Below are 24,930 nucleotides of genomic sequence, written 5' to 3' on the forward strand. Positions count from 1 at the left end.
CTCCATGGGGGGATTGCACTGGATGAGCTTTCCAGGGCCCTTAACCCCTGACACTCTGGGATCCTGTGATGCTATTTATTTGACCGTCCAGCCGGTCATGTTAGTATTGATCTTCCTTTATCATCCAGGTGGCGCAACCACGCATCTCGCTTTCCCACGTCTTTGGTTTCCCACAGTCCTGTCCCCCGCGGGTCCCGCACGTCACACACGTCACACTGTCCCAGAGCGGCGACAGCTCCGCCCGCGGGTGACGGCGGCCCCGCGCCACCGGCTTCCCCTGCCCGGACCAGGCCCGAGGGGGGCCGGGCAGCCCCGCCCCAGCCCCGCCCTCTCCTCGGAGTCTCCGCCCGCGGCGGGCGGGGCTGCGGGTGCCGTCCCGGGGGCGCCGCGGTCCGTGCGCGGCCTGGCCCGCTCCCGCGGGCGGCGGGGGGATGTGAGTACCCGCGGGGGCGCGCCCGGCGCGGCGCTGGGGCCTGAGGCGGCGGGCGGAGGCCGCTCTGGCTCCGGGGCCCGCCCCTGCCCGCAAGGTGCGCCCGGGGAGCGGGGGGGCGGCCTGGGGCTGCGGCAGCGCCGCTTCGCCGGCTCGGCGCCAGCGCTGGCGGGTTGGAGGCTTCAGGCGGCGGGGTCCGGGCCGTGCCCGGGGTGAGGTGTCCGCTGTGAGCGGGCGGGAGCGCACGGGGAGGCCGCGGCAGTCGCCCCTTTCCCGGCCCCGCGGTGCGAGGCCCTGCCGGCGGGGGGGCGCGGCCCGTGGGACAGGAGCCGCCCGTTGTCGCGGGGAGGGGGCCCGGGCTCTGTCCCTGCGTGGGGTGCAGGCTCTGCTCAAAACATCCATTGTCTTCGTGTTTGCTCTTTTGTTTTGTTTCAGCTGGATTTTAAAAGGGTATTTTGGATCGTATTTAGGCTGGAAATAAGGGGTTTTCTGTTTCGGTATTCACCTGACAAAGGGCCGTTCTGGCCTGCGCAGTAAGTTGCAAAAAGCCCTTTGCCAAGTTCAGCTGAATTTCGGGGAGCAAGAGGGGTCCCAGCGTGAGCTGGTGGCCGGTTTGGGGCAGGGGACGGAGCGACGGGGGCCCCGGCGGGGGGAACGGGCTGAGCGAGAACCCGGGGTCGGCTCTGGGCCCAGGGGTGCACACGGGGGTCCCCCCAGCACCAGACCCACCGGGGCTGGGCTTGTACCTGCAGAGCCCAGCGCTGCTCGTCTGGTCAGTGTGCTGTGAAGGAGGCCCTGAAGTGGCTCTGCCGTTGGGGGTTGCAGAATCCAGGAATATGGAGGGGGAGTAAAGGAAAGTGTTGGTTAAGGGTTACAGGTGTGAGATCTCAAGCTGGGCTATGTCCTGTGGTTGCAACGCTGCACAGACACAAACCCAAGCCACTCTGCTTTTGCTGAGCTAGTCACGAATTAATCTGTTGCGCCTAGGAAGGGATCCTAGACATCATTCCACCTTTGTGTTAGAAGCATTGTGTGTAGGGACAGTGTGGCTTGTTTTTTTCAATTGTGTTTTGGTACAGACTTTGAACTGTGAGTCCTCTAACGTGCTTGTTGAAGGTTATGCTGTCTGTAAAACCGGGTGCACCTTCTAAGGTAGAGGTGCTGCTTGACAAGCTTGGAAAGGGAAGAGAAGTAAATGTTTCCGTTCATTAATGTCTGCAGTGAACTTTGTGTGCATAATTCATATGCATTCTTCAGGTTTTTTTCCCAATTACTGTGCAAGAGTTTAACTGTACTGATGGGAAGTCAGAGGTGTTGCTCTCCCTGACCCTACTGCTGAAGGGTTAACTGCTGAGCAGTTAAACAGCCAAGTTTTCCTTCAGTAACCATGGGAAACTGCGTTATCAGGAACCATAGTGTGAACTTGGTTTTAATAGGGACTCTAATTTATAATTTGAGATTTTAATAAAAGCATTCAACTTCGTAAATGGCTGTTAAAAACGGTGACAAGTTTGGTTTTTGCCTTTGAAGGCCTCACAGAACCGCGCTGTACGAGGACCCCCCGGCAGCATGCTGGCCTATCGTATATTCTCCAGACTACAACATCACATTCGTGGGACTTGAGAAACTGCATCCATTCGATGCAGGGAAATGGGGAAAAGTAATCAATTTCTTGAAAGGTAAAACAACAGAAGGTACCTCTTAAACCAACATTTGCACTAAAGCTAATGGAAGTGATGTAGTTAGTGTACACTCATGTTAACAATTGCAAATATAATAGTGACTGTACATCTTCATTGCTCACTGTGTACATGTAAGCGACACTCTTTAATCATATTTGAAGTACTTCAGTATTTTTATATATTTGCAGATTTAAATGTTAGCAAGTTCATTTGACTGTAGGATTTCTGAGGTGAGTTGGATGCTGTGTATAACACATTGTTGAACATCTTGCCTGTGAAATATTTAAAAGATGAAATTGAAGTGTTAGAGCAAACATCCTACACTAGAGCTTTTTAATACAAAGGTTTGTTTCACAGTCCTTTCGAAAATGTGTATTCTAGCCCGCTCCGCTAAATACACCTACAGTTTTGGTCTCGACTCAGTTGTGGTGTCTGTGCAGAGTGAAACTCAGGAAATACGATTGAAATTTCAAGCTCATTAAATGGTTTGCTCTTCCTGGAGGTGTAAATAATACTAGTTAGAGTAACTAGTTCGACTCATTTCAGTCTGGCCCAAAACTATGAGTAAAAGGGAGTGAGGAGAAGCATGAGCGTAGGAGTGTCTTAAACCATCTTAAGTATTTCTTGTCTTCGCAATTTGAATGGAAGCTTGAAGTGAGCAGAATTTCCTTGCTTGTCCTTTCTAGGAAACATTCCTGTTGGGTATTTGCAAACTGTTTCCACCCCTGAAGTGAGCACCAGGATCTTGATGTCCAGCCTGGCTCAAGTCAGGTGCAGAATACTGGAGCCTTTTGGACATAGCTCAGTGTGCTGTGTTTTGGTATTCAACGGATTTTTGAGGATTCCAACACTTTCAGTTCTAGATTAATGTACGAGAACGATATTTCCTTCCAGTTTCCTCTTGAGGATAGCTGCTGTTTGTGGTTCCAGTTGCTTCTTTTGAAGGCCGAGCTTGGATCTAAAACAGAACCCAGGCTTCAGTTTTGTAGCGGTGAATGGAAAATCCTTCCAGTGTTAGCAAGCTTGCAGACGGTTTAGCTTGCAAGACCTGAATTACAGTTTGGGAGTGCTGTGTTTGGCTTCCTGAGCTTTGTGCTTCCATTGCTACACCTGGTATAAGGAGAACTGGGACGTTCCTTGTGGCTTTGGTAACTACAGGTGTTAATGATGGCCTTGCTGCAGGGTGTAGCTTAGTTACTCTACTGCAGCTGCAGGCAGCCTGCTGGCAAAAGGCACTTTTCAGGCTGAAAGATTAGCGCAGCTTCTATAAATCCATTCTTTATAAACTTCATGGTGTTATTCTGATAGTGTTTGGGAAGAGCTCTGAGAGACGCCTCTGGTGACAGGTGGAACTTTTTGCGATGGTGCTCATTATTGCTCTTTAAACAAAGTGGAAGGTACAGGCAGAAGTACATTAAGAAAGTATGAACATAAGAACCAAGGTTAGCATCAGGGCCTGTAAAATCTTGGTATCTCTCTATCTAAAGTTTTAAGGTGTTTGTGTGGTTTTTTTAGACTTCTTCTCTTGGCAAGACAAAGGTTGTCCAAGGGCCAGGCCTCTTGCGCTTATATGCTCCTAATGATTCCCTCAGCTGATGATCTTTCACAGTTAAGTGTTGGCCTTCCGACTTTAGGCTGCCTTGTATTCATTTAACCAGGTTTAAACTCCTCTTCTAGTAACTGAGTTTTGGCTCTTCCCTTAAATAATTGCCTTAGATCTCATGACTTTTTTCTTAATTAATCAAAACCTTTGCCTTTCTCCTCCTTCTTCATGTAAAGTCTTTTCCTCTAGCTTTTTTTTCTCTGTCAAGTGTCCACTCTTTACTCTCAGTCTTCCACAGAAAATTAGTTTTTCCAGTCACTTCAACTCCTCTTGCTTTGCAAAGCAGAAAGAAGCCATGGGATACCCCCGGGTGTTCCTGGTGTTCTCTGTCTCTGTAGCCACTCCTGGCAGCAGCTGATCTCCACTGCTCCCTGTCATCTTCTAGAAAATCACCACTGAAAATCCTGCACTTACCTTCTCCTTCTTCCAGATGACACTGTTAGCAGCTTGGCTTTCTGTCCGACACACGAATGAATGAAACGTTCCTCGGGCCTCAGTCAGGAGAAGCACAAGCTTGCCAAGACAAATGTTGTTGCAGGTGCTGTTCTTGTATAACACTTCAGAACAAAATCTCTCACATTTGTGAGTTGTTTTCTTCCACCTCCAAGTATATCTTGAAGAAAAGGTAACTGTTTTAGAAGACTGCAGCTGTGCAGCAGTTAAATAGCAAAATTTATCTGGGAAGATCAGCTCAGTGCCTTATATTTGTTGTTTATAGTGATCATATGCAAAGCAGTGTTGTTTATTTGCACTGCTCGGCTTTTTTAGTTGATCCTAACTTGAAGTTCTTGGCAAGTATATCCAGATGTATGCATTCAAACGTATTGTCTTTGATCGCTTTCTGAAACCTCGGAGTGATATTTTGTAAGTTGTTTTTAAAAGAGTAGGTTTTTAAATAAACTATCTTTTGGTCCCTAAGGGGAAGATTTAGTAGCTGGTCACTAGTATTTCTTGAAATTAAATGGAGGTGAGGTATGACAAATATCCTAATCATTTGCTTCCATGAGCATCAAAGCAGTTATTTTGTTTAGATTTATTTTGTTGCTCTCCCCTGATTTAAGGAATTAAATACCAGTAGCAAATGTGGAATTTCTTAAAGCGTGTTAAAGAGTGGTGAATATGTGATGGTATGAGCACAAAGGCTTCCTCAGTATATCAAGCCCTAGACTGTAAGGATTGTTTTGTGTCTGTCCATCCTCCATCACTACCCGTCTTTTCTTTCAGTTTAAACAAGAAGGTACCGTGATTACACAACTTTCTGTAAACAATATTTATGATATACACACTACCTTAATAGCTTATGTGTACAGAAGGTATGTATTCGCGAAATTTGCAAGCACTGAGTAAACAGAAGTTCTTTCAGTGATTTACAGATGAAGTTATTATATTAAGGTCCAAGTAGCTGCCTTGGTGGGGGGAATATGGAAAGTTAAGCGATGGAATACAATGCCAATTTTTATTTTTCTCCTATTTCAGAAGAAAAACTAGTTGCAGATGACTTGATTGTGCAGGCACGGGAAGCTACTGATGAAGATCTCTTGGTTGTTCACACAAGGCGCTACCTTAATAAATTGAAGGTGCTGTACTTATTAATGTGTTTTTCAAGCAAAGTGTCTAGAATTAGTGTCAAGGGCAACACATATCCTACTAGATTTGTTATAGAATCGACTTTTACAGGTTGTAGGATGATACATTTTTAATTCAATGTTGTCATTGAGAATACTGAAAGAAAAGCATAGAAATAGTAGGGAATTCACACTGTAGAGGGGTTGGAGTGGAAAGAGGATCTGCCACTTTATATAAGTGACCTGAAATATTTTAGCAAAGTTAAATGAACATAAGGAATATTTTAATATTTGAGATGCAAATGATATTCTCTTTAGTACGCAGGTTTTGATCTTCAAAAGGGTAAGTTTGATTTACTCTAGTAAAATATGGTTCTCAAATTGAAAATACATTGGAGAGCACCAAAATGGAGTACTTTATTGGATGATGCTTAATGCAAGGATTGCTTTATGAGCACAGGTGACATTGCTTTGATTTTGCACCTCTTCACTTGGAGGGCAGAGAAGGAATTTGCATGAGAAATAATCTTCCATTTCATAATTCAAAAGAAGTTATTTTGAGTCATCTTTGCCCTTCCACAGTGCAAGAGTCCTTGTGTTGCTATTTCTGGAATGTTTTACTTTTCTGTGTAAGGGATCTGTTATTTGCGTGAACCTTCTTCTCTCTTACTGCTTTTCCAAGTTCTCTTACACTTCTTCGTTCTGTGCTATAATGTTACATGCAATTTTATACATCATTAGATTTGATCTTCTTGCAGCTATTCTTGATAGTGAGCTTTCAATTCCATACAACCACCCACCTCTTCTTGTTGAATCACTTCTTTGCAGCAGGGTGTGATGTGCATAGCTCAGTTTGCTCTACCATAATAACATTTTTAGTATCTACAGGATGACTTCACGGGGAATTGTCTGTATAACTTGTGTCTGGGTGTTCAAAACCGGTCCTGTCCTGTGCATTCAGATGTGATTAACTGTGTATCTCTCACAGAATCCCAGAATGTCAGGGATGGGAAGGGACCTGGAAAGCTCATCCAGTGCAATCCCCCCATGGAGCAGGAACACTCAGATGAGGTTACACAGGAAGGTGTCCAGGCGGGTTGGAATGTCTGCACAGAAGGAGACTCCACAACCCCCCTGGGCAGCCTGGGCCAGGCTCTGCCACCCTCACCCCAAACAAGTTTCTTCTCATCTTTCAGTGGAACCTCCTGTGTTCCAGTTTGCACCCATTGCCCCTTGTCCTGTCACTGGTTGTCACCAGAAGAGCCTGGCTCCATCCTCCTGACACTCACCCTTTCCATATTGATCCCCAGGAATGAGTCCCCCCTCAGTGTCCTCTTGTCCAGCTCCAGAGCCCCAGCTCCCTCAGCCTTTCCTCACACGGGAGATGCTCCACTCCCTTCAGCATCTTGGTGGCTGCGCTGGACTCTCTGCAGCAGTTCCCTGTCCTGCTGGAACTGAGGGGCCACAACTGGACACAAGATTCCAGGTGTGGTCTCCCCAGGGCAGAGCAGAGGGGCAGGAGAACCTCTCTGACCTACTGACCATCCCCTTCTAACCCACCCCAGGTACCATTGGCTTCCTGGTCACAAGGGCCCAGTGCTGGCTCATGCTCATCCTGCTGTCCATCAGGACCCCCAGGTCCCTTTCCTCTACACTCCTCTCTAATAGGTCATTCCCCAACTTATACTGGAACCTGGGGTTGTTCCTGCCCAGATTCAAGACTCTACACTTGCCCTTGTTCTAGTTCATTAAATTTTTCCCCACCCAGCTCTCAGCCTGTCCAGGTCTCTGATGGCAGCACAGCTTCCAGTGTCACCACTCCTCCCAGCTTGGTGTCATCAGCAAACTTGCTGACAGTCACTCTGTTCCCTCATCCAAGTCACTGATGAATATATTGAACAGTACTGGTCCCAGCACTGCCCCTGAGGCACTGCACTGGATACAGGCCTCAACTGGACTCTGCCCCATTGACCACGACTCTCTGGCTTCTTCCCTTCAGCCAGTTCGCAGTCACCTCACTACCCAGTCATCATTCCCCTTTTCTTGAGAGAATGTTTGCGGCAATCATAGAAACTGGAAGATGTTGTATTGGTCATGCCAGCAAATTCCTGTCAAGCAGGGAAAAGCGCTTAGTTGCAAATCAAAGATAACATGGCTAGATGTAAGGCCCTGGGTATCCTCTGTATGGCTTTATCCAAGGTTTGCTGTGCTATTTTTTGTAAGTCCAGACAAATACAGGTCTACCAATACATTGTTTTATGTGAGATCAGCTCTGGAGACTGCAGAGGTGCTTGTGTTTCTGAGAGTGCCTGGGTCTCTCAGAATGGTGAATCACTTGAGTATTCTTCATTTAAAATTTGGTCCTGGACTTGGTAGGAAATTCCATAGAGTGGTAAGAAGAGGTGGTGGTTGGTGTCATAGCAGAAGCTGAAGAACATGGCTGGGGGTTGGCTGAAGAGAAACAAAATGGTATGTGCAAAAAGAGATGTGGAAATCTGTTCTGTGTTGGAAGGAACGGTCTCTGTGTCCCTGCTTTAGTCCTTAAAACAAAATTCGACCTTTTGAATTGAGGTGATTCCACCTCAGATATTCCTTTGAAGAATTTAGGTCTCTAAGGTAGTGACTGGACTTTGGATCATTTATTTGCAGTACTTTTCCACTTACTGCCTTTTTCTGGTGTTACATAAAATAATGAGCTTCCTGCATAGCAGCATTCCGAAATTTTGGAAGGAGACAGGCACTGCGGTTTAAGCGACTGCCAGACCTGGAGCCTTTCATTGAACCATTTGTATCCGTGAGAAGTTCTGTGATAACACGTGAGCGAATGCTGAAATGCAAATGTGAGGGTAATGCTTGTGCGTCCGTGAACTTCTATAGGTGCCCATTTCATCCACACCCAAAGCACGGGTTTCCAGCTGCCGAGTCACCCGTGGTCATGCACACAGCTGGAAACCTGTGGTTTGGTTTGGGTGAGATGGGCACCTACAGAAGTGCTTAAGATTCCCTGTCTTGTTCCTCAGTTCATGCAGTTCTTGTGCTTTCACCCCTTGTCTTTGCTCTCTGCATTTTGCTTTTACTTGCTCAGCTTTTGTAAACTTCATTGGTGAAAAACTGAGTGGATTTTGCTGTAGAATGTTCATTTAAAAGGTCAGGAGAGCAGATACATAAATGTGATCCTCTTCACCTAAATTTTCACTTAATTGTTGATGTGTTAGTAAAGATGTGTAGGAATGTAAAAAATATCTTATTTTAAAGGTGATGATAATTGAATATACTTGGAAAGAGCACTGAACAAGACGACTTGGGCTCAGGGAACAAGGCGTGACAGGTTTCAGTATCTCCACCCCTGCACGGATGCTGTAGGGTGTTCTTTGCAGCTACAACAACTGTTAGGCCTCTCAAAGGAAAGGATCAGGTGGCATTTGATTAACAGTCTCATCCTTTCTTTAATATTTCCAACTTACTGGTTAGGAGACTGATGCACCAAAATGATTTTTTGGCTGGTTGGTTTTCTCTGTTGTGTCATCTGGTTATCACCAGTTTCCACCAGTGCAGTGTCTTATTCCTGATCATAATAGTGTGTTTGTTTCTTGACCTAGAAACTTTTGTGAAAATTGCAAGCTTCTTGCAGTACTTTATGATTTTATCTATGTTAATTCAAGCTAAGAACAGAATTTCTTTATCTACTGAAGGTGGACCTGAAGAGCTTTGTCCCAGGCAAGTTTCTAATTATAAATCACTTTAGTTGTTTGATGTTTGATTTGTAAGTCCATGAATTTTCCCTTCAAGCTGGGACTGGCTACAGGCACTTACCAATGAGATTTAAACACAGTTTAAATTTAGATATTAAAGAACAAAATTGACTCTATTTTTTAATTTGATGTGTTGTTGGTTGTTTTAAAATGCTGGAATGCAATGAATGCATAACATAAAAGGCGGGACATTGGAGGTTGGTTTTGATCAGTCATGCATTAATTGAGGATGTATCGACATAAAAACAACTACTTCAGCTTTATCTTCCTAATATAGGTTTTTCAATGTAACTTTGAGTCCTTGAATACTAATAATTTGAAATGTTTGTCAGGTCATTTAACCTTACTGAAAAGGTTTTATAGTTAAGGAACTCAGTTTAGTAGTGATAATATTTTGTAAGTGGAGTCCTGCAAGAATATTCCCATTAAATGTGTATGTTATAGAGTTTGGGCTTAATCAAGGAAAAGTGACTGTGTTACAAGATAATTAAAGCACTTTGTTGATGGCGGAGAACTGACAGTATGGCAATAGAATATCGTCTTAGAAATATAGAAGTTGTGAGAGCTTAAAATGAGGTGTTGACAAACTGTATTTAGTACTGAAGAGCAGTGAGTGGTGCTGCCCCTGCATCCCACCTCGCGGTGCTCCGGGTTCCCAGCACTGGGAACTGGGAAGCTGAAGTCTTTGAATATCGGAGGACCCTGAAGTCAGGGTGTGATTGTCTGTGGTTCCCATTGACCGCTTGTGCATCCCATCGTGTGTGAACAGAACGGACGGTGATCAGGTGGCAGATTTACTGAGTCTGCTCAGATTTCCTGATGTTGGAGAGAATGGGATCCGTTCACAATCTTTGTACAGGGTGTCAAACCCGCAATTCTCAGTACCAGAATGTTTCCATACTGGATGAAGAGGTAAATTATTGCTTGTGACTCATGCTTTGAAATATATTTAGGAGTGTTATCGCTGGCAGCCATGTTAGTAGAAGTTCTTTGAAGTGATCTATATGTTTGCAAAAAAAGCATTTACATATTGCAAATATTTTGTATTCTAACCTTCAAATCATATTCTTATTGATATGACTTTTGAACAGAATGTTTCCTTGAAACATTTTCCAGAAGTGTTCAATATGCTAAATATATTTTAATCAGTTCTCCATGCTGAAAATTTCCACTGTGTGTTCACTTAAGTATTTGAACTTCTTGTTTGAGTTGTTTTTCCTTTCTCCTTGGTATATCCTTTTAACTTGACACAGGGAAAGATATTTCAGGTTTCAACAATATATCAAGTTGCTATTAATACTGCTGAAGGACATTTTACAATTCTTCCTCCCAGTCCCAGGGATATTAGATATTCTGAAATACTAACTTGCTGAAAAATAGCTGTGTTGCTACCATTTGATACTAAAATCTGAAAACCCTCGTGACAGTGATGGAAAGTGATGATTCTCCTAGTTAACAACTTCAGGATGAACCTATTTGGAGGTTACAGATAAGGATAGTTGCTGTCACCTCCACCTAAAAACATTAAAAATCTTGCGAAGGACCTGTGAGCTCCTCTTCAGTAAATAGCAACCGATACGAGATCTAAATGTCATCCTTAAGATAGACTTCATTAACTGCAACTTTTATCCCCCTTGTAGTGGTCCTTTGTTGTGGCTACGATCACAGAAATCCCACCGGTCGCCTTTCTTCCCAATTTTGTTGTTCAGAGAAAAGTTTTGAGACCTCTACGAACCCAGACAGGAGGAACAATAATGGTAAGGTGCTTTTGGTTCCCTTTTATCGTATTTAAGCTTGTTGATAAAACACTCTAAACCCGTGGGTTGTAATAATTTGTCTAACTTGAAGGCTTAAGCCCTGTAGAGGGAACAGAGTTTGTGTACAGACCCAAACAGGAGCAAAGTTTGCAGCTTGCTGGCAGCTACCAGGGTGAGGGACAGGCCTGGTTTGTATGGTCTGTAATTTGCAGGAGCAGAAGAGAGAGCAAGGGGCAGCCTGGGCAAGCAGCGATAGATATGGTGGGATGTACAGCATATATAGAAACTGAAATAGTTCTGAACAGCAGTCAAATACAGGCAAATTCGAGGAATGGAAGGTTTCAAAATTGGTAATATAGAGGCTATCTATCAAGCACAAATTTGCTGAGCGGCCTTAGTGCTGTATGTGGAGAGGTGCATGGTTTGTTTGCTCTTAAGTGTTTAAATTTAGAAATCCTATCACCTTGCTCATTTTGATGATTAATCTGTTTCTTCTATTGTAAATACTACATAAGCAGTTCAGCAGAACTTGAGTGAGATGTAGCCTGCTTCACCTGAACAGAATTGTTTTCTAATAAGTGAAGTGAATGCTCTGATCGGAAGAGCTGTGTAGGTTTGCCAGACATTTAATGTGCCTGAGAATTGCCATGAGAGACACTGAGGAGGTAGGAGGAAAGAAAATTGTTAATACCTGGAGCTGGGAATGAGGTATTTAAACCATGTGTTGAGGAAAGGATGCCTTGGTAATTGTAAACCAGTAACTAATGGAACCTTTTCTGCACTTCTTATCACTCTTTGTCATATTAGAGCTCAGACTGTAGCGTGGTGCTGGGAGAGGCTGGTAATGCTCCCCATCTCTCTTTGCAGGCACTGAGCTGTAACAGGTACCTAAATGGAAGACAATCCTGTCTGAAATTATTAATATTATGGTACAAATAGATCCCTGCTGCATTTTAGCTGCTCTTCCTGAAGGCAACTGTTACAGTGGGGGCACGTGAAAAGGATAGAAGCCCCTATTGCTTTTTCTGTATCTGTTTGAAGCCAGTTATTGAAGAACACTATTCTATGGGTTGGCAAACCTTTCAGAGTACCTCTGTGCCAGATAGGAGAGCACGATTTATTGCAACCACTAGATATTAAAAGTGAGACTGGGAAGCCAAGAATGAGTGATAAAGTAGTGGCATCATTTTCAGAAACAGGCTAGTCGGTAGCTTCCCACTTCTGTCAACAGAAACGCAGGTACTTAATAATCTGTGTGCTGAAATCAAGGTTTCTTGTTTTTAAATGCTTACCTTCATGAATATATCAAGCATCCATTAAAGACATAAATAATGTGAAGAGCTCTTGTATGAGTAGTCTTTAAATAGCAGTGCAGTAGAGTTTTCAGAAACAATCAGAAAGGCTGAATCTGTTTGTGAGCCTAAGCTGAGGATGATGTGAGGGAGCACAGAAGCTTGGTGAAGCAGCTCTCCGAGTCGTCTTTAATTTTGTGGGGCTCACGTGAGATTAACTGTCGCTGCTGTCATTTATAAGTGGGTCTGGGCACTATTGTGTTGCAGCTCTTTTGGGTTTTGCCGCGTGAAGTGACAGTCTAGAGCCAGTTGTTGTGAAATGTTAAGGCAAGATAAAATGTCCTGCTTTTCTGTTGTATTTACTTTTTTAATGATAGAACTATTCAATGCCTGATTCTTTATCAGAAAAAAGTGGCAATTTCTCTCAGTATTTTAGTACTCTGTTGTTAAATCTGTGTCCTATCCAGCTGCTGGATTTGCAAGTGTGTATGTAAAAGTAACTCTCTGCCACTTGTTAGGTTTGGTCACCAAAAGGTAGCGGAGAAAGGAATAGAATGGACTGGGCTTAAATGAGGATTCGGAAACACCTGCTAACAGTGCGATTTAATTGTTTGAAATGTGGCATCTTAACTCTCTTTGTAATATCCAAACCACTGGTAATACGTATTTAAACACTGGGAGCTCTACAGAAAGTTTGATTATATTGTCCTGTTTGAGCTGTGATGCAAACTGGCACAGCTTATTATTTATAGTGGGGAATGTAGTATTTGTCATGTAGCTCTTCAGGATGCTGTGCTGTACTCGGAGTAGTTGCAAAATGTATCGACAAACCTATGCATGTGTTCAGAAAAATCTTGTTTATGGCGGGAGGAAAAGGTGAGAGTTGCGATCAGAGCAGAGAAGTAGCAAAGGAAGACTTCCCGTGAGTTTTTGAACATGGGGGTAGGAGAGGGAAAGATCCAAAAGCCACCTCTTGCTGCTGAAGTTGTCTGGGTGAAGTGAGTTAACTGCTGCTTATTCTGATGAGCTGCGAGGTAAGAATGGCCAGTGATTTCTTCCAAAATCATTAGGACAGCAGCGAGTTCCGTGACGCTTGCTGTGGGTAAGTATCCTGCAGCTTCCCGAGTCTGGTTTAATTCAGGCTTATGACTGGGAAATGGCTTTATTTTATAACATCTGTTGTATATGTCTTGCCCATCTTGGACTCTGTTCTCCACCTGTTGTTGCTCTCACTTCTTAAATCCCATTTCCTAATTTTACTTGAATTAGCCCATCAGGGTCTTGACAGTAGCATGTGTGAGATCTTTTTCAACTTGGTTCTCACTAGTTAATGCTTTTATATAGTTTTGTGATGTTTTTCATTGTGCTTATGTTATCTATAACTCATAGATGTGCATTCACTAGTTACAAGTGTGGTCATGCAGAAGAGAGAGCCACGAGTTGTCTGTTAAGTCTTTGTGTCATGTCTTCTGAAATACAGATGACACCACCGGTCACTTTTGGATTGATCTTGATGCCATATATTGTTATTTTTACCTTTTTTATTCTTCGCTATAGGGAAATAGCTATGTGCTTTAAAAGCAGTTTTGATTCATCAGGCAGTAAAATCTGTACAGCACAAGTCAGAAGTACCATCTTGTGCTATTCCTGATGGTCCCATTTATCGTGAAGATTCTTGTTGAGTTTCTGTACTTGTTAATGATTTCTTAGCAATCTGGGAAGATTGAGTTTTGGTGAGGAATCCCTGCGCAAGTATGCTAAATCACAGATAATGTGCTTTCCCTGTGACTTAATGGGTTTTATAGTTCAGAAACTACAATCTTTTCTCAAGATCTAATTTGTGTACGTTAGCATGTTCGTAACAGGATGATGTTTATTTCCCAGTAGTTTTCTTAATACTAAATTAGAACTGTTCAAATATAAATACTGGTGATGAAAAACTCTCAACTGCCCAAACTTCCTTTCCTATATGATGTATCACAGAATCATAGAATAGACTGGCTTGGAAAAGACCTCAGAGACCCTTGGTCCAACTCCAGTCCATTGACTAGATCATGGCACTAAGTGCCATGTCCCATCTCAGTTTAAAAACCTCCAGGGCCGGTGAGTCCAGCACCTCCCTGGGCAGCCATTCCAATGCCTGACCACTCTCTCTGCACAGAATTGCTTTCTAATCTCCAGCCTCAATTTCCCCTGGCAGAGTTGAAGCCCATGGCCCCTTGTCCTATTGCTGATGCCTGGGAGAAGAGCCCAATCTCCACCTGGCTAGAACTGCCCTTCAGGTAGTTCTAGAGAGTGCTGAGCTCAGCTCTAAGCCTCCTCTTCTCCAGACTGAACAAACCCAGCTCCCTCAGCCTCTCCCCACAGAGCTTGTGCTCAAGTCCCTTCCCCAGTCTTGTTGCTCTTCTCTGGACCCTCCAGCACTTCAGTCTCTTTCCTGAGCTGAGGGGCCCAGAACTGAACACAACACTCCAGGTGTGGCCTCCCCAATGCAGAGCACAGGGGAAGGGTCACTGCCCTTGTCCTGCTGACCACGCTGGTTTGGATACAGGACAGGACACCATTGGCCTTCTTGGCCACCTGGGCACACTGTTGGCTCATGTTGAGCTTCCTGTCCATTAGTCCCCCCAGGTTCCTTTCTGCCCGACTGCTCTCCAGCCACTCTGTGCCCAGCCTGGAGCGCTGCAGGGGGTTGTTGTGGCCAAAGCACAGGACCTGGCGTAATACGTTCTTTCTGTGATTATGAAAAAGAATAATCTCTCTTTATCCTTTTTTTATTTCTCCCATTATAGCTGGTGGTGTCTTTTTTTTTAATGTGACACTTAAGGAATACTGCAACTAAACACTTGCTTGACTCTTCCTGGCCAGGATAAGTCAGGTTTTCCAATTAAAATATCATAATTCAAGCCTTGTTTATCTCTTTTCTGTTGATACTTTCCCTTCTCTGACTGTCATTTGAGTTCAAAGGAGAGATACAGGCACAGGTTTTCTGTATATGAGGGGAAAAAAATTGGTAATATCCTATACTATACATGCTGTGTCATTCAAAAAAACCAAGTCAGGACACTTCATACTGTAGCATTTTTCTGTCCCCCCTCTCAGCCAGAACTATGTTAACTTGTATTTTCAGGGTTTTGAGCTTATGTTACTCCTATTCTTACGTGAGCAGAAAGCAGTTTGTTGCTAATTCATCGCTCTGACCAACACTTGTACCTTCCCTTTCCCTTTGTCAGCTGGGGCTGGGTGTTCATCTCTGCAAAGCACAGTTTGATCGTCCAACAGCCAGAAAATGAAATAAAGATAACAGATCAATTGGTTTTTTTTTTACTAATTACACTGAGGATAGTTTTGTCTGGTTTGTATTCAGAGATTTGTTTCAGAATGAGCTGTGGTGGTAAAATATTCCAGAATTCAGTGGGTGCGTTGGGACGGCAGGAGTTGCGCTTGGGGTGGTTTGTTCCTTTGGGAAGTTCTCACTGTCATTTTCTTAAGGCAGGAAAACTTGCTGTTGATAGAGGCTGGGCAATCAACGTGGGTAAGTACATAGTGCGTTAGATGGTGTGTTTAAAGTATCCTCAATTTCATTTAGCATGATGTGTGTTCTGTTTGTAATAATAGTCACTGCATTGTGTTTGACCAAAATCAACCCTAAAGGAAAAAAAAGGAAAGAATACTAGATTTGTTTTCTCGTTCACTATCACCCGTATTGCAGTTTTATAATTCAATGTTTTTTGAAATAAAAAAGATAACATGATACAGATATGATATCAATAGATGTAGCTATTTCAATAAAATATTTGTTTTCATGAAATTATAATTTTTGTAGATCTCATCAGCTAATATATAAATTATACCAGATGAAGGAATTGGTTGCTATGCTGGAGAGCAGGGCTGTACCAGTTACTGTCTATTTTTTGCTGTGCAGTTTTTCCTGGAAAAGACTTGAATGAATTCTGAAGAATATAGTGAACATAAATCTGCTGTCCTGCTCATAGCAAATAGCAACACAGACCCAGTAAACTATTGAAGCAATATTTTATGCCATGTAATACTTGCCTTGTCATTTTCATAGAGCTCATCAGTTCTGGGATTTTTCCATTATTTTAGACACATCTTGTACAAAGTGAGTGTCTAATATTAAAAATTAAATAGACGTGAAAAACAACCCCCAAAGCCTGTTATATTTACTGATCTACTAAGTCAACTTGTTCAAAGTTTCTTCCGATCTAAGTGTCTGCAAAGGACACGGGTATGTACAAATACTGATAACACCATAGTCATAGTTTGGGGTGGTTTTTTTTCTGACCTGGTGCTCAGCATAGGAAAGAACTTTGTACAGGTCCTTTTTGCCTGCCCCGTAATGTTAATTATCCAGCTCAGACATACGTGGGGGAGCTGAACTTTCCCAGCGATGCTTTGCCGTGGAGCAGCAGGTGTTAGAGATGTGCGTGTCTCAGCTCTTGGAAGGGACAATTCCCTTGGACATGGGCAGCTGCAGGTCCTGTGCCACATGTAAGGTCTGTACAGAAGCCCCAGGTTGCTGGTAAAGGTTCAACAGCTCTATGCGGGGTATTTGCTAAAGATGTGCCTGACATGTACATGAACTCTGTGTCTTTCAAAGACGATCTATATTCCTTAGTATCTCACTTTTCACTTCCTCAACATTTTTATTTAGGGGGTGGTTTTCATCACTGCTCAAGTGACAAAGGTGGAGGATTTTGCGCGTATGCCGATATCACCCTGGCTATAAAGGTAAGAGGTGCTATTTAAGCAGATGTGCAGATGGAAAAAAAATCCACATAAATCCATAAAAACTAATTTGCATCTTACTAGTAGAAAATGAAGCCATCTATAGATGGGTGGGGATAGGAAAACTGTGGTACGTGATGCTGCAGACATAATGCATATGCAGTATTAATTGGAAGGGCAGAGTCGCAGGGGTCAGAATTACGAATGTAAATAGGAACCACTACAATTGCATTAATAATGTTGTGGGGATTTTTTTGAGAAAACCCACTACAAATCAAACCACCTTTTAGTCTCCTCAGTGATAATTACCCTATAGCCTTGCAGTCGAACCTGAACATTCCCCGTTAGTTTTCAGTGGTTACAATCAAGACAAATGCAGAGACAGAAATCCTCTCACTGAATCAAGCTGCACTAGGCAGTGCTCAGAGTGGTTCAAACTCATGAATAAAAATGTGAATGTCTCCTAAATGATCACTGAATGTGAATGAATACATTTGGTATTCAGCTGTTGAAAGGCTGAACCAAGAGTCTTCTGCAATTAGGGCTTATTTTTATCAAATGTACTGTGGTGTATTTGTATACTAGAATATTTATAAAGTATCAGTAATAATCAAATATTAAAAAGCTCTAATGATTGCAGCACACTATATGACATAACATGCTAATTTCAGCACGTGGTAATTTGCAGCAAAGTAATCCACAGTGTTCTATTTTCCCTATCATTAAAAGACAGATTGAGAAATTATAGCGGGTTTGTACAAAATCTTTGGAGTTTACGATATCTGTATTAAAGACAGTAACTTGTCAGAGTTAGGAGCCAAAGAATTAGATTTTTTTTTTTTGTTCCCTTCGCAGAAGTGGAATAAGAAATGGATTCCATTATTAAAAGTGGCTTTGACGCCGACAGTCCCTGCTGCAGCTTTTCCTAAAGGCTGGATGTGGTGCCGGTGCAGCTGGATGCTGTCACTGGCTGTTTCTCACTTGTGCCTGTTTGTGTCTCATGCAGTTGGCTCCGGTGTTTTGGGGCCTGGGCAGCTCTCACTTCGCCCCATTCCAATGCCCAGTTGTCGCTGTTGCTTCCTCCATGCTGTGATTTGTTCTGCTCCAGCCTCTGGCAGCACCAAGGTCACTGTCAGCTTTACAGGCTGGTGCAGGACACGAGGATGCACCAGCTACACCTGCGTGGAGCTGCTCTTACTACAGGGTTTACTGCCCATTATTCGGTTCCATTGGGCTCACCCCTCATTTGTGGAATCTACTTTATAAGTTAGTGTGGGATGCTGTTCAGTGACACATCCCTGGTCCTGTGTCTGGTACCTTGTGGGAGAAAGGAGATGAGCAGAAGTCTCCTTCTTCCCTCTCACCATCAACTTAAGACCACACCTGGAATATTGTGTCCAGTTGTCGCCCCTCAGTTCCAGCAGGACAGGGAACTGCTGGAGAGAGTCCAGCGCAGCCACCAAGATGCTGAAGGGAGTGGAGCATCTCCCGTGTGAGGAAAGGCTGAGGGAGCTGGGGCTCTGGAGCTGGACAAGAGGACACTGAGGGGGGACTCATTCCTGGGGATCAATATGGAAAGGGGCAGTGTCAGGAGGATGGAGCCAGGCTCTTCTGGTGACAACCAGGGACAGGACAAGGGGCAATGGGTGCAAACTGGAACACAGGAGGTTCTGCTTAAATTTGAGAAGAAACTTGTTGGGGGTGAGGGTGTCAGAGCCTGGCCCAGGCTGCCCAGGGGGTTGTGGAGTCTCCTTCTGTGCAGACATTCCAACCCGCCTGGACACCTTCCTGTGTAACCTCATCTGGGTGTTCCTGCTCCATGGGGGGATTGCACTGGATGAGCTTTCCAGGGCCCTTCAACCCCTGACATTCTGGGATTCTGTGAACTTTCTCTACAGGTCGGCAGACACCTGCACAGGTGACTGTGCAATGTATGTCTCATCTGGTGGAAACATATGGGGTTTTTATTGCATACCAACATTATATTTTTATGGGAAGTAACTAGAGCTTTTGTAATTAAATCTATTAGAAGTATTTAGCCGTTTATTTGGTGAATGAAATGAATAGACACACATAACATTCAAATCAGAACAGTAATATACTGCGTAAGCTTCAAGCCTTCAGTTTAATCTGTCACCTAACCTCGTAACTTTCTCCCACCTTTTTCTTTGCTTATATATCCAGTTCTTATTTGAAAGAGTACAAGGCGTGTCTAAAGCCACAATTATTGATCTGGATGCTCATCAGGTGAGTAGCTTACCTGTATTCAGTGCTGCAGATACAAATGTGTAATAAATACCATTTTTTCTAATAGTAGTATAAACTTGCAGAATACAGAGTTGATCATAGATGAAGGAAACTGTGAACAGTTTAGTTGTTTAATTATTTTATGGCCCAAAAGGCTCTTAAGCCAGTTTAGTGAAATTGAACTGAGTTGTAGCTCCATCATGTGGCTAGACCTAAAAATCTTGTTGAGTTGCATACTGATCTGAGGCAGAACAGTCTCCAGAAGAGTCTCTAAAGCAGAATTACACTTAGTTCAGTGATCTTTGCGGTGTTGGGAAAGCCTGGCCTGGGGTTCGTGGTGTGACAAACACGTCCCTCTGCCCCGGTCAAGGGATTTACTGCGGGTACTGAGAACAAATCTCATCTTTGGGAGGATTTCCAAAATAAATCCTGAAAGGAGGCAAATTGTGTTTTTAGAAAAGCAGTTAATGCACCAAAATGATGTCCAGTCTGAAGCATTGAAGATACTTTATTATGTAAACATAAACCTTTTTTAAGTAGCTGCGTGGCAGTGAGGAAGCCTAATGGCTGCAAGCTTTCCATCCTCTGGCAGTTCTCTTATCTGCAAGTGAAGGCATCCTACAGTTGCTGACTCTGTGTTGTTATTCATGGCAATAGAAAGATGTTTTGTGGTTGTGATTCTCTTCAGCCATCTCTGTCAGCATGTGGAATTATATATATATATATATATATATATCTATCTTGTGCATGTTCCAATTCTTGGTGCGCTGGCGCGTTTCACCTTCCATAAGAAAATGCTTCACCCAGGGACTCTCGTATTTCTTGATTTCTATCCATGAACTTCTTATTTGTGGACCAAAGGTGCTAAAGAAATAGGTGGAAGTTGCCATTTTTCACACCCATTGACTGGCTTTAGCCCAGCCATTCTTTCTTTGTTTCCAGCAGGGGAAGCTGTAGCAGGAATATATTTTATCTGCCTGTTCGGGAAGCGTTGCAAAATGAACATAAAGTATATAACTGAATAACAGAAGATGTACCTGTGGAAATGTAGTGTAAATGAACTTAGATTGGGGTCCTGGATGATACACACTGATTTCAACAAAATGATCTTAGTGCTTGCCATGAAAAGATGATCTTTAGACTAATGGAAAAAAGTCAAAAAGAGAACCGAAAGAATACTATTTAAAATGAGAAATAGGGGAGAGGGCAATATGATATTTAGAATGAGTTTGCTCTTGAGTGTCTGTTTTTACGCCCAGTACAGTCTTTTTGTGGGGAGTTCCTGTTATTAAACAGTAGGTTAAACTGTTGGGTCTTTACCGTTTGTAATTTTTCCAGGGATTGCTTCTCACCAAGGTTTGAATTATCAGAGGAGCTGTAGTCTGCTTTGTTTATTTATTAATCCTTCTATAAGAAGATGAGTATTCCTGCAGTGTTTGAAAGTGACGTCTTTTCCCATGCTTGGCAGATGAGAAATCTGTTTGGTGGTCACAGCTGCTTTTGCGATGTTGCTGAAGACAATTAGCTTCTAATTTTTGTGTATTTTTCTTATATGCATGGCGATATCCATGATAATTACCTTCACAGAGATATAAGGCAGCTGATCTTGATAATTCTTGCAGTCTTCAAAGCCCCCAAACTCCACACCTCAAAGTAACCTTCAACACTCTAAGATGACGACTCAGGAGTTTTAAATATTAGGTCTTTATAGTCTTAATTACTCTAGAATTTGCAGATTACTTAATTCTGTGTTAGTATGGTAGCAATAGCTAACTGTAAATTTCCTTCAGGGAAATGGCCATGAGAGGGACTTTATGGATGATCATCGGGTATATATTATGGATGTGTACAATAGATATATTTATCCAGGGGATGGATTTGCTAAACGTAAGTACAATTGAAATTCATATTCCGAAGTGTAAAAGACATACTGTGTTGTTAAGTAACTTCTTCATTGACTAATAAGCTTCCTTGCAACAATGTTACGTAGTTTGTTGTGTGTTTTGTGTTTGTTTGCCTTCTTTTTTTTGAATTTCACATTGAACATATGTTGAGGGTTTTGATTGTGGGGTGACAATCAAACCCTGGCAGATGTATTGTTAACCTCCTCTCCCCCTTCCCACTCAGCACAGGCGATCGGGAGGGAAAGAAGGACAGGGAGAAGAGAGTTGAGAAAGTTAAACATGTTTTACTAATGCTACTGATAAAATAGAGAAAATAATACAAAATATACAAAACCAATCTTGAAAGTCGCAGCAACTGCAGAGCCGGCACCCGAAGGCCTGGACTGGACTCTGCAGCCAGTTGGAGCTGGATTCAGTCTGTCACTGGCCTCAGTTCGCAGGGATGACTCGCAAGGTCCTCTCCTAATGTCGGCCATAAGGAAAAGGGAAGAGGGACGAGATCCTCGTGGTCTCCCACTTTTATATGAAGTATTCACGTGAATGGGCTGTTATACACAGTTGGTCAGTCTCTTGGTCACTTGTTTCTCGTTGCCCCTCTGACGAGATGTCCATCCACACTTATCAATAACTTCCCATTCCATTGCTGTGTTCACCAAAACATGTGTCTGGTTCTCCAGGAAAATGCAGCTAATATGAAGCTTTAGCTGACAGGCAAATTCACTAAGAGAGAAACTTGTTTTTTGACAAAACCAGGACAACATACACTTTTCAATGATCACTGTGATACATCACAATAGTGTTGACACTGGAGCGTTTCCCCTCATTTCTGGAATGCGAGGTGTGGGTATTACATGGACTTTGTTAGCAGTGCATTCCAAAGTTCCTGCTGTACTTCACATAGTGAGTTAAATAATCCATTCGATTTGAAGATGACTGTTAAAACTTAATTTTCCCCTTATACTATATTTATAAATAAGAATTCACTAGGGATTAGCTATTACTGTATAAAAAGGTTTCATGTTCTTCTGAAAGTTATAAATTATGACATATTTAGGTGTTGTCTTTTCAGTAGAGCTTGTTTTGTAAGCATCCAGAGAACAAGGTGCATCTGAATGCCAACCAAGGTGGGAAGCAGAAGGAAGTGATGCGAATGTGAAGAGCTGGTGCTTGGTTCTTGTTGTTGTTCTCTATTGTGATGTGCCTATTGCGTCTGGTGACCTGTCACACCGAATTAGTGGGGTTTTGATAATGGTTAAATCGGAATGCAAATACCCGAGGTTGATTTGATCTTTGATTCTGTTACACTGTCCTTTATTACAGGCTTAATTTGTAACTGAATCATAGTCTATTGGGGGAGATGTTCTTCTGCTATTGGATTTCTTCAGTGACACTGTCATTCTGAAAAGCATACTTAATTTGGATTCTTGGCAAGAATTAGCTGCAGTGCATTGGACTTGTGTTTTTTAGCTAGTAAAGACTTGGAAAATTTTAGTGTATGTATTTCAAGGTATTAAACTAAAAAATGACCTTTTAAAGCAAACTGTGTCTAAGCAGACAAATTTCCGGCAAATGATTTTTTTACCCTAAGAAAAGCATTCATTGGTTTTTATGTCAAATGGCAACATTTTGAACAGATGGATTAGGACCAAACCAGATTAAGCCCCTGTTGACAATTGTGAAGCCCTGAGCTCGCCCCTCTCCTGCAGAGCTGGCGGTGCTGCCGGTCCCATTCTGCAGATGAAGCTCAAGGGGCAGAAACATGCAGCCCAAGGCAGGTGAATATGTCGTCCTTGTAGTTTGCATAACGTGTCTGAACAGGAGTTCAGCAGCTAAATACTCTAAACTCGTGCTGAGTGAGCAGAGGAAGGTGAGACCAAAAAGGGCATCTTGTGAAGGGAGGCTTGAACCTGAGAGTCTGAATCATTAGGCTGAGCTCTAACTCATCATTGGCTCCCTGTGCTTCGTGCTCATTTTCTTCACGTTTTGTTACAGGAGTCTCTTATGTACTTTTCTTTTTGCCCCATGTACTTCACTGGGGGGGGAGAAAAAAAAAAAAACCAATGTAGCTGATGTTGCCTAATGCTCAACCATGAGACCCTAAGGGGAAGTAGTTTGGAATGACACAGGAGTTTAGGAAGAGGAAGAAAATAAATAGGGGAAAGCACCAGTTCACTGAGGGGTGAATGTAAGAAGTTGACAGCTGAAACTCAAAGTTCAGGCCTTCAAAAAGCATTGCTGTTGGTCCAAGTGTCATTTTACAGGGTTCAAAGCTGTAGAAGTACATTCACTAATTAGCAAGAGATGGACAAAAGCTGTTAGATGCAAAAGCTGTGTTCATTCTGGCCTGTGGATCCACCATGTCCATCAGCAGTCCCTGATCTGGGTAGTAACTAATCACTGATTCTGTGTTTTGTTGAAGACAAGAGATCTGCAGAGGTGTGGGATCTTGTCTCAATTTCTTAATGGTTTCATCAGAACAAGGCTTATTTGTTCCCCAAGCGTTGTATTCACCTCCTCCTCCCCAGCTCTGCGTTTGTCACCCTGGAGGGCTCTAAGTGGTGCTCTCAGGAGCACAGCTGTGCAGACTCACATGAACATCTCTAGCAATGAGAAGATTCAGGAAAAATATCACGAAGAAACAAATCTTGAAACTATTGTCCATGCTATAAAATAAAGAAAAAGAATGCTTGACCAATGTTCAACAAGGATGGAAAGCAGGAAAAAACCCTACCCAGCAATCAGGAGAATAAATAAGTCTCATCCTGTGTTGAATGCATTTGGGCACACTTGGTGGGTGCTGAGCTCACACTTAAGACTCCAAGTCAGTGAATTCAAGGCACAGGGTGTGGTGAGGTGGAAACTGTACCTTGAAACACCTCTGACATAGATGTGATTAATTCAGACTCAGAGTTAGATGGAAGTCTGTAAAAGCACCCAAAGCCAGGCCTCGGGTTTCTTTCCTCTACCTTCTCAACCCTTCTTTATTAGAAGCATTAGAAAGAATTGGATTTAAATTAAGAGTAGATATTTGTTCTTCTGGTAGGATTACAGGGTAAGAACATGAAATTAAAAATGCTTGGGGCAAAGCTGAATCCTGTTATATTATACATTCATAAAGCAGTTCACATAAATTCATGATCCCTTGCTGTTAAGTTCTGAGTGTTGTGATAAAAACAAAACACCTTAATAATTTCTCAGTGATACTTACCTTGTGTTTTCCCCCAGCTGTTCCCTGTGCAATAGCAATTCAGTGTTTTCTTTCCCTTATGCTTTAGTTAGGTTACTTTTCAGTTAATTATTTTCTTTATGATTTCTTTGCTGTTTGGTAAATGGTTCCTGCTCCATGCGGGGATTGCATTGGATGAGCTTTCCAGGGCCCTTCCAATCCCTGACATTCAGGGACATGTAGATCAGCTGCTTTTCAATAACATTTTCTACTTTTGTCTCAGAGATATATATGTATCTATCTCTCTATATATATCTATAATCTTTTTCTACCCTGCATCTAATATTCTCTCTTCAGTGGAATTTTCTCAAGGTCACTGTGCTTACATTTGCTTAGAAAACAAGTAGTTGAACAATTTTCTTCAAGGTTCTGTGCAAATGTAATGTATTTACAAAACTTCCAGAAATATTATCTTTTTCTCCTGCTTAGCCAAGCCTTGCATTTTCTTTCAAAGCAATACTTTGTTTATTGAATAACGTCAAGACTCTTTTAGGTGCCATTAAACGCAAGGTGGAATTGGAGTGGGGTACAGAGGACACGGAATATCTTCAGAAGGTACATACTCACGTGGAAGGAGCGTTAAATGAATTAAAGCCTGATATCATTGTTTATAACGCTGGCACTGACATTCTGGACGGCGACCCGCTGGGAGGACTGGCTGTTTCGCCTCAGGTTTGTATCATTATTTATGATATTGGATATTTATGATATCAGATATCATCT

The 24,930-nt window shown here is 42.7% G+C and overlaps 1 protein-coding gene across 4 annotated transcripts in view; it reads left to right on the forward strand.

Moving 5' to 3' along the window:
• The first annotated feature begins 339 nt into the window (after window positions 1-339).
• Window positions 340-24,930, forward strand: part of HDAC11 (histone deacetylase 11) — a 30,171-nt gene continuing 5,580 nt past the window's right edge. For 2 of the 4 annotated variants that reach the window (XM_080350737.1, XM_080350738.1), the window contains exons 1-9: window positions 340-433; window positions 1,961-2,109; window positions 5,192-5,292; window positions 10,673-10,789; window positions 15,574-15,616; window positions 16,757-16,833; window positions 19,015-19,077; window positions 20,868-20,964; window positions 24,701-24,879. In XM_080350737.1, the coding sequence (XP_080206863.1) occupies window positions 432-433; window positions 1,961-2,109; window positions 5,192-5,292; window positions 10,673-10,789; window positions 15,574-15,616; window positions 16,757-16,833; window positions 19,015-19,077; window positions 20,868-20,964; window positions 24,701-24,879 (828 nt within the window). In that variant the 5' untranslated portion in view covers window positions 340-431. The remainder of the gene's footprint in view (window positions 434-1,960; window positions 2,110-5,191; window positions 5,293-10,672; window positions 10,790-15,573; window positions 15,617-16,756; window positions 16,834-19,014; window positions 19,078-20,867; window positions 20,965-24,700; window positions 24,880-24,930) is intronic. The other 2 variants (XM_080350739.1, XM_080350740.1) reach the window with 2 other exon arrangements.

The sequence above is a fragment of the Nesoenas mayeri genome (genome assembly GCF_963082525.1).
Source record: "Nesoenas mayeri genome assembly, chromosome: 10".
NCBI classification, from domain to species: domain Eukaryota; kingdom Metazoa; phylum Chordata; class Aves; order Columbiformes; family Columbidae; genus Nesoenas; species Nesoenas mayeri.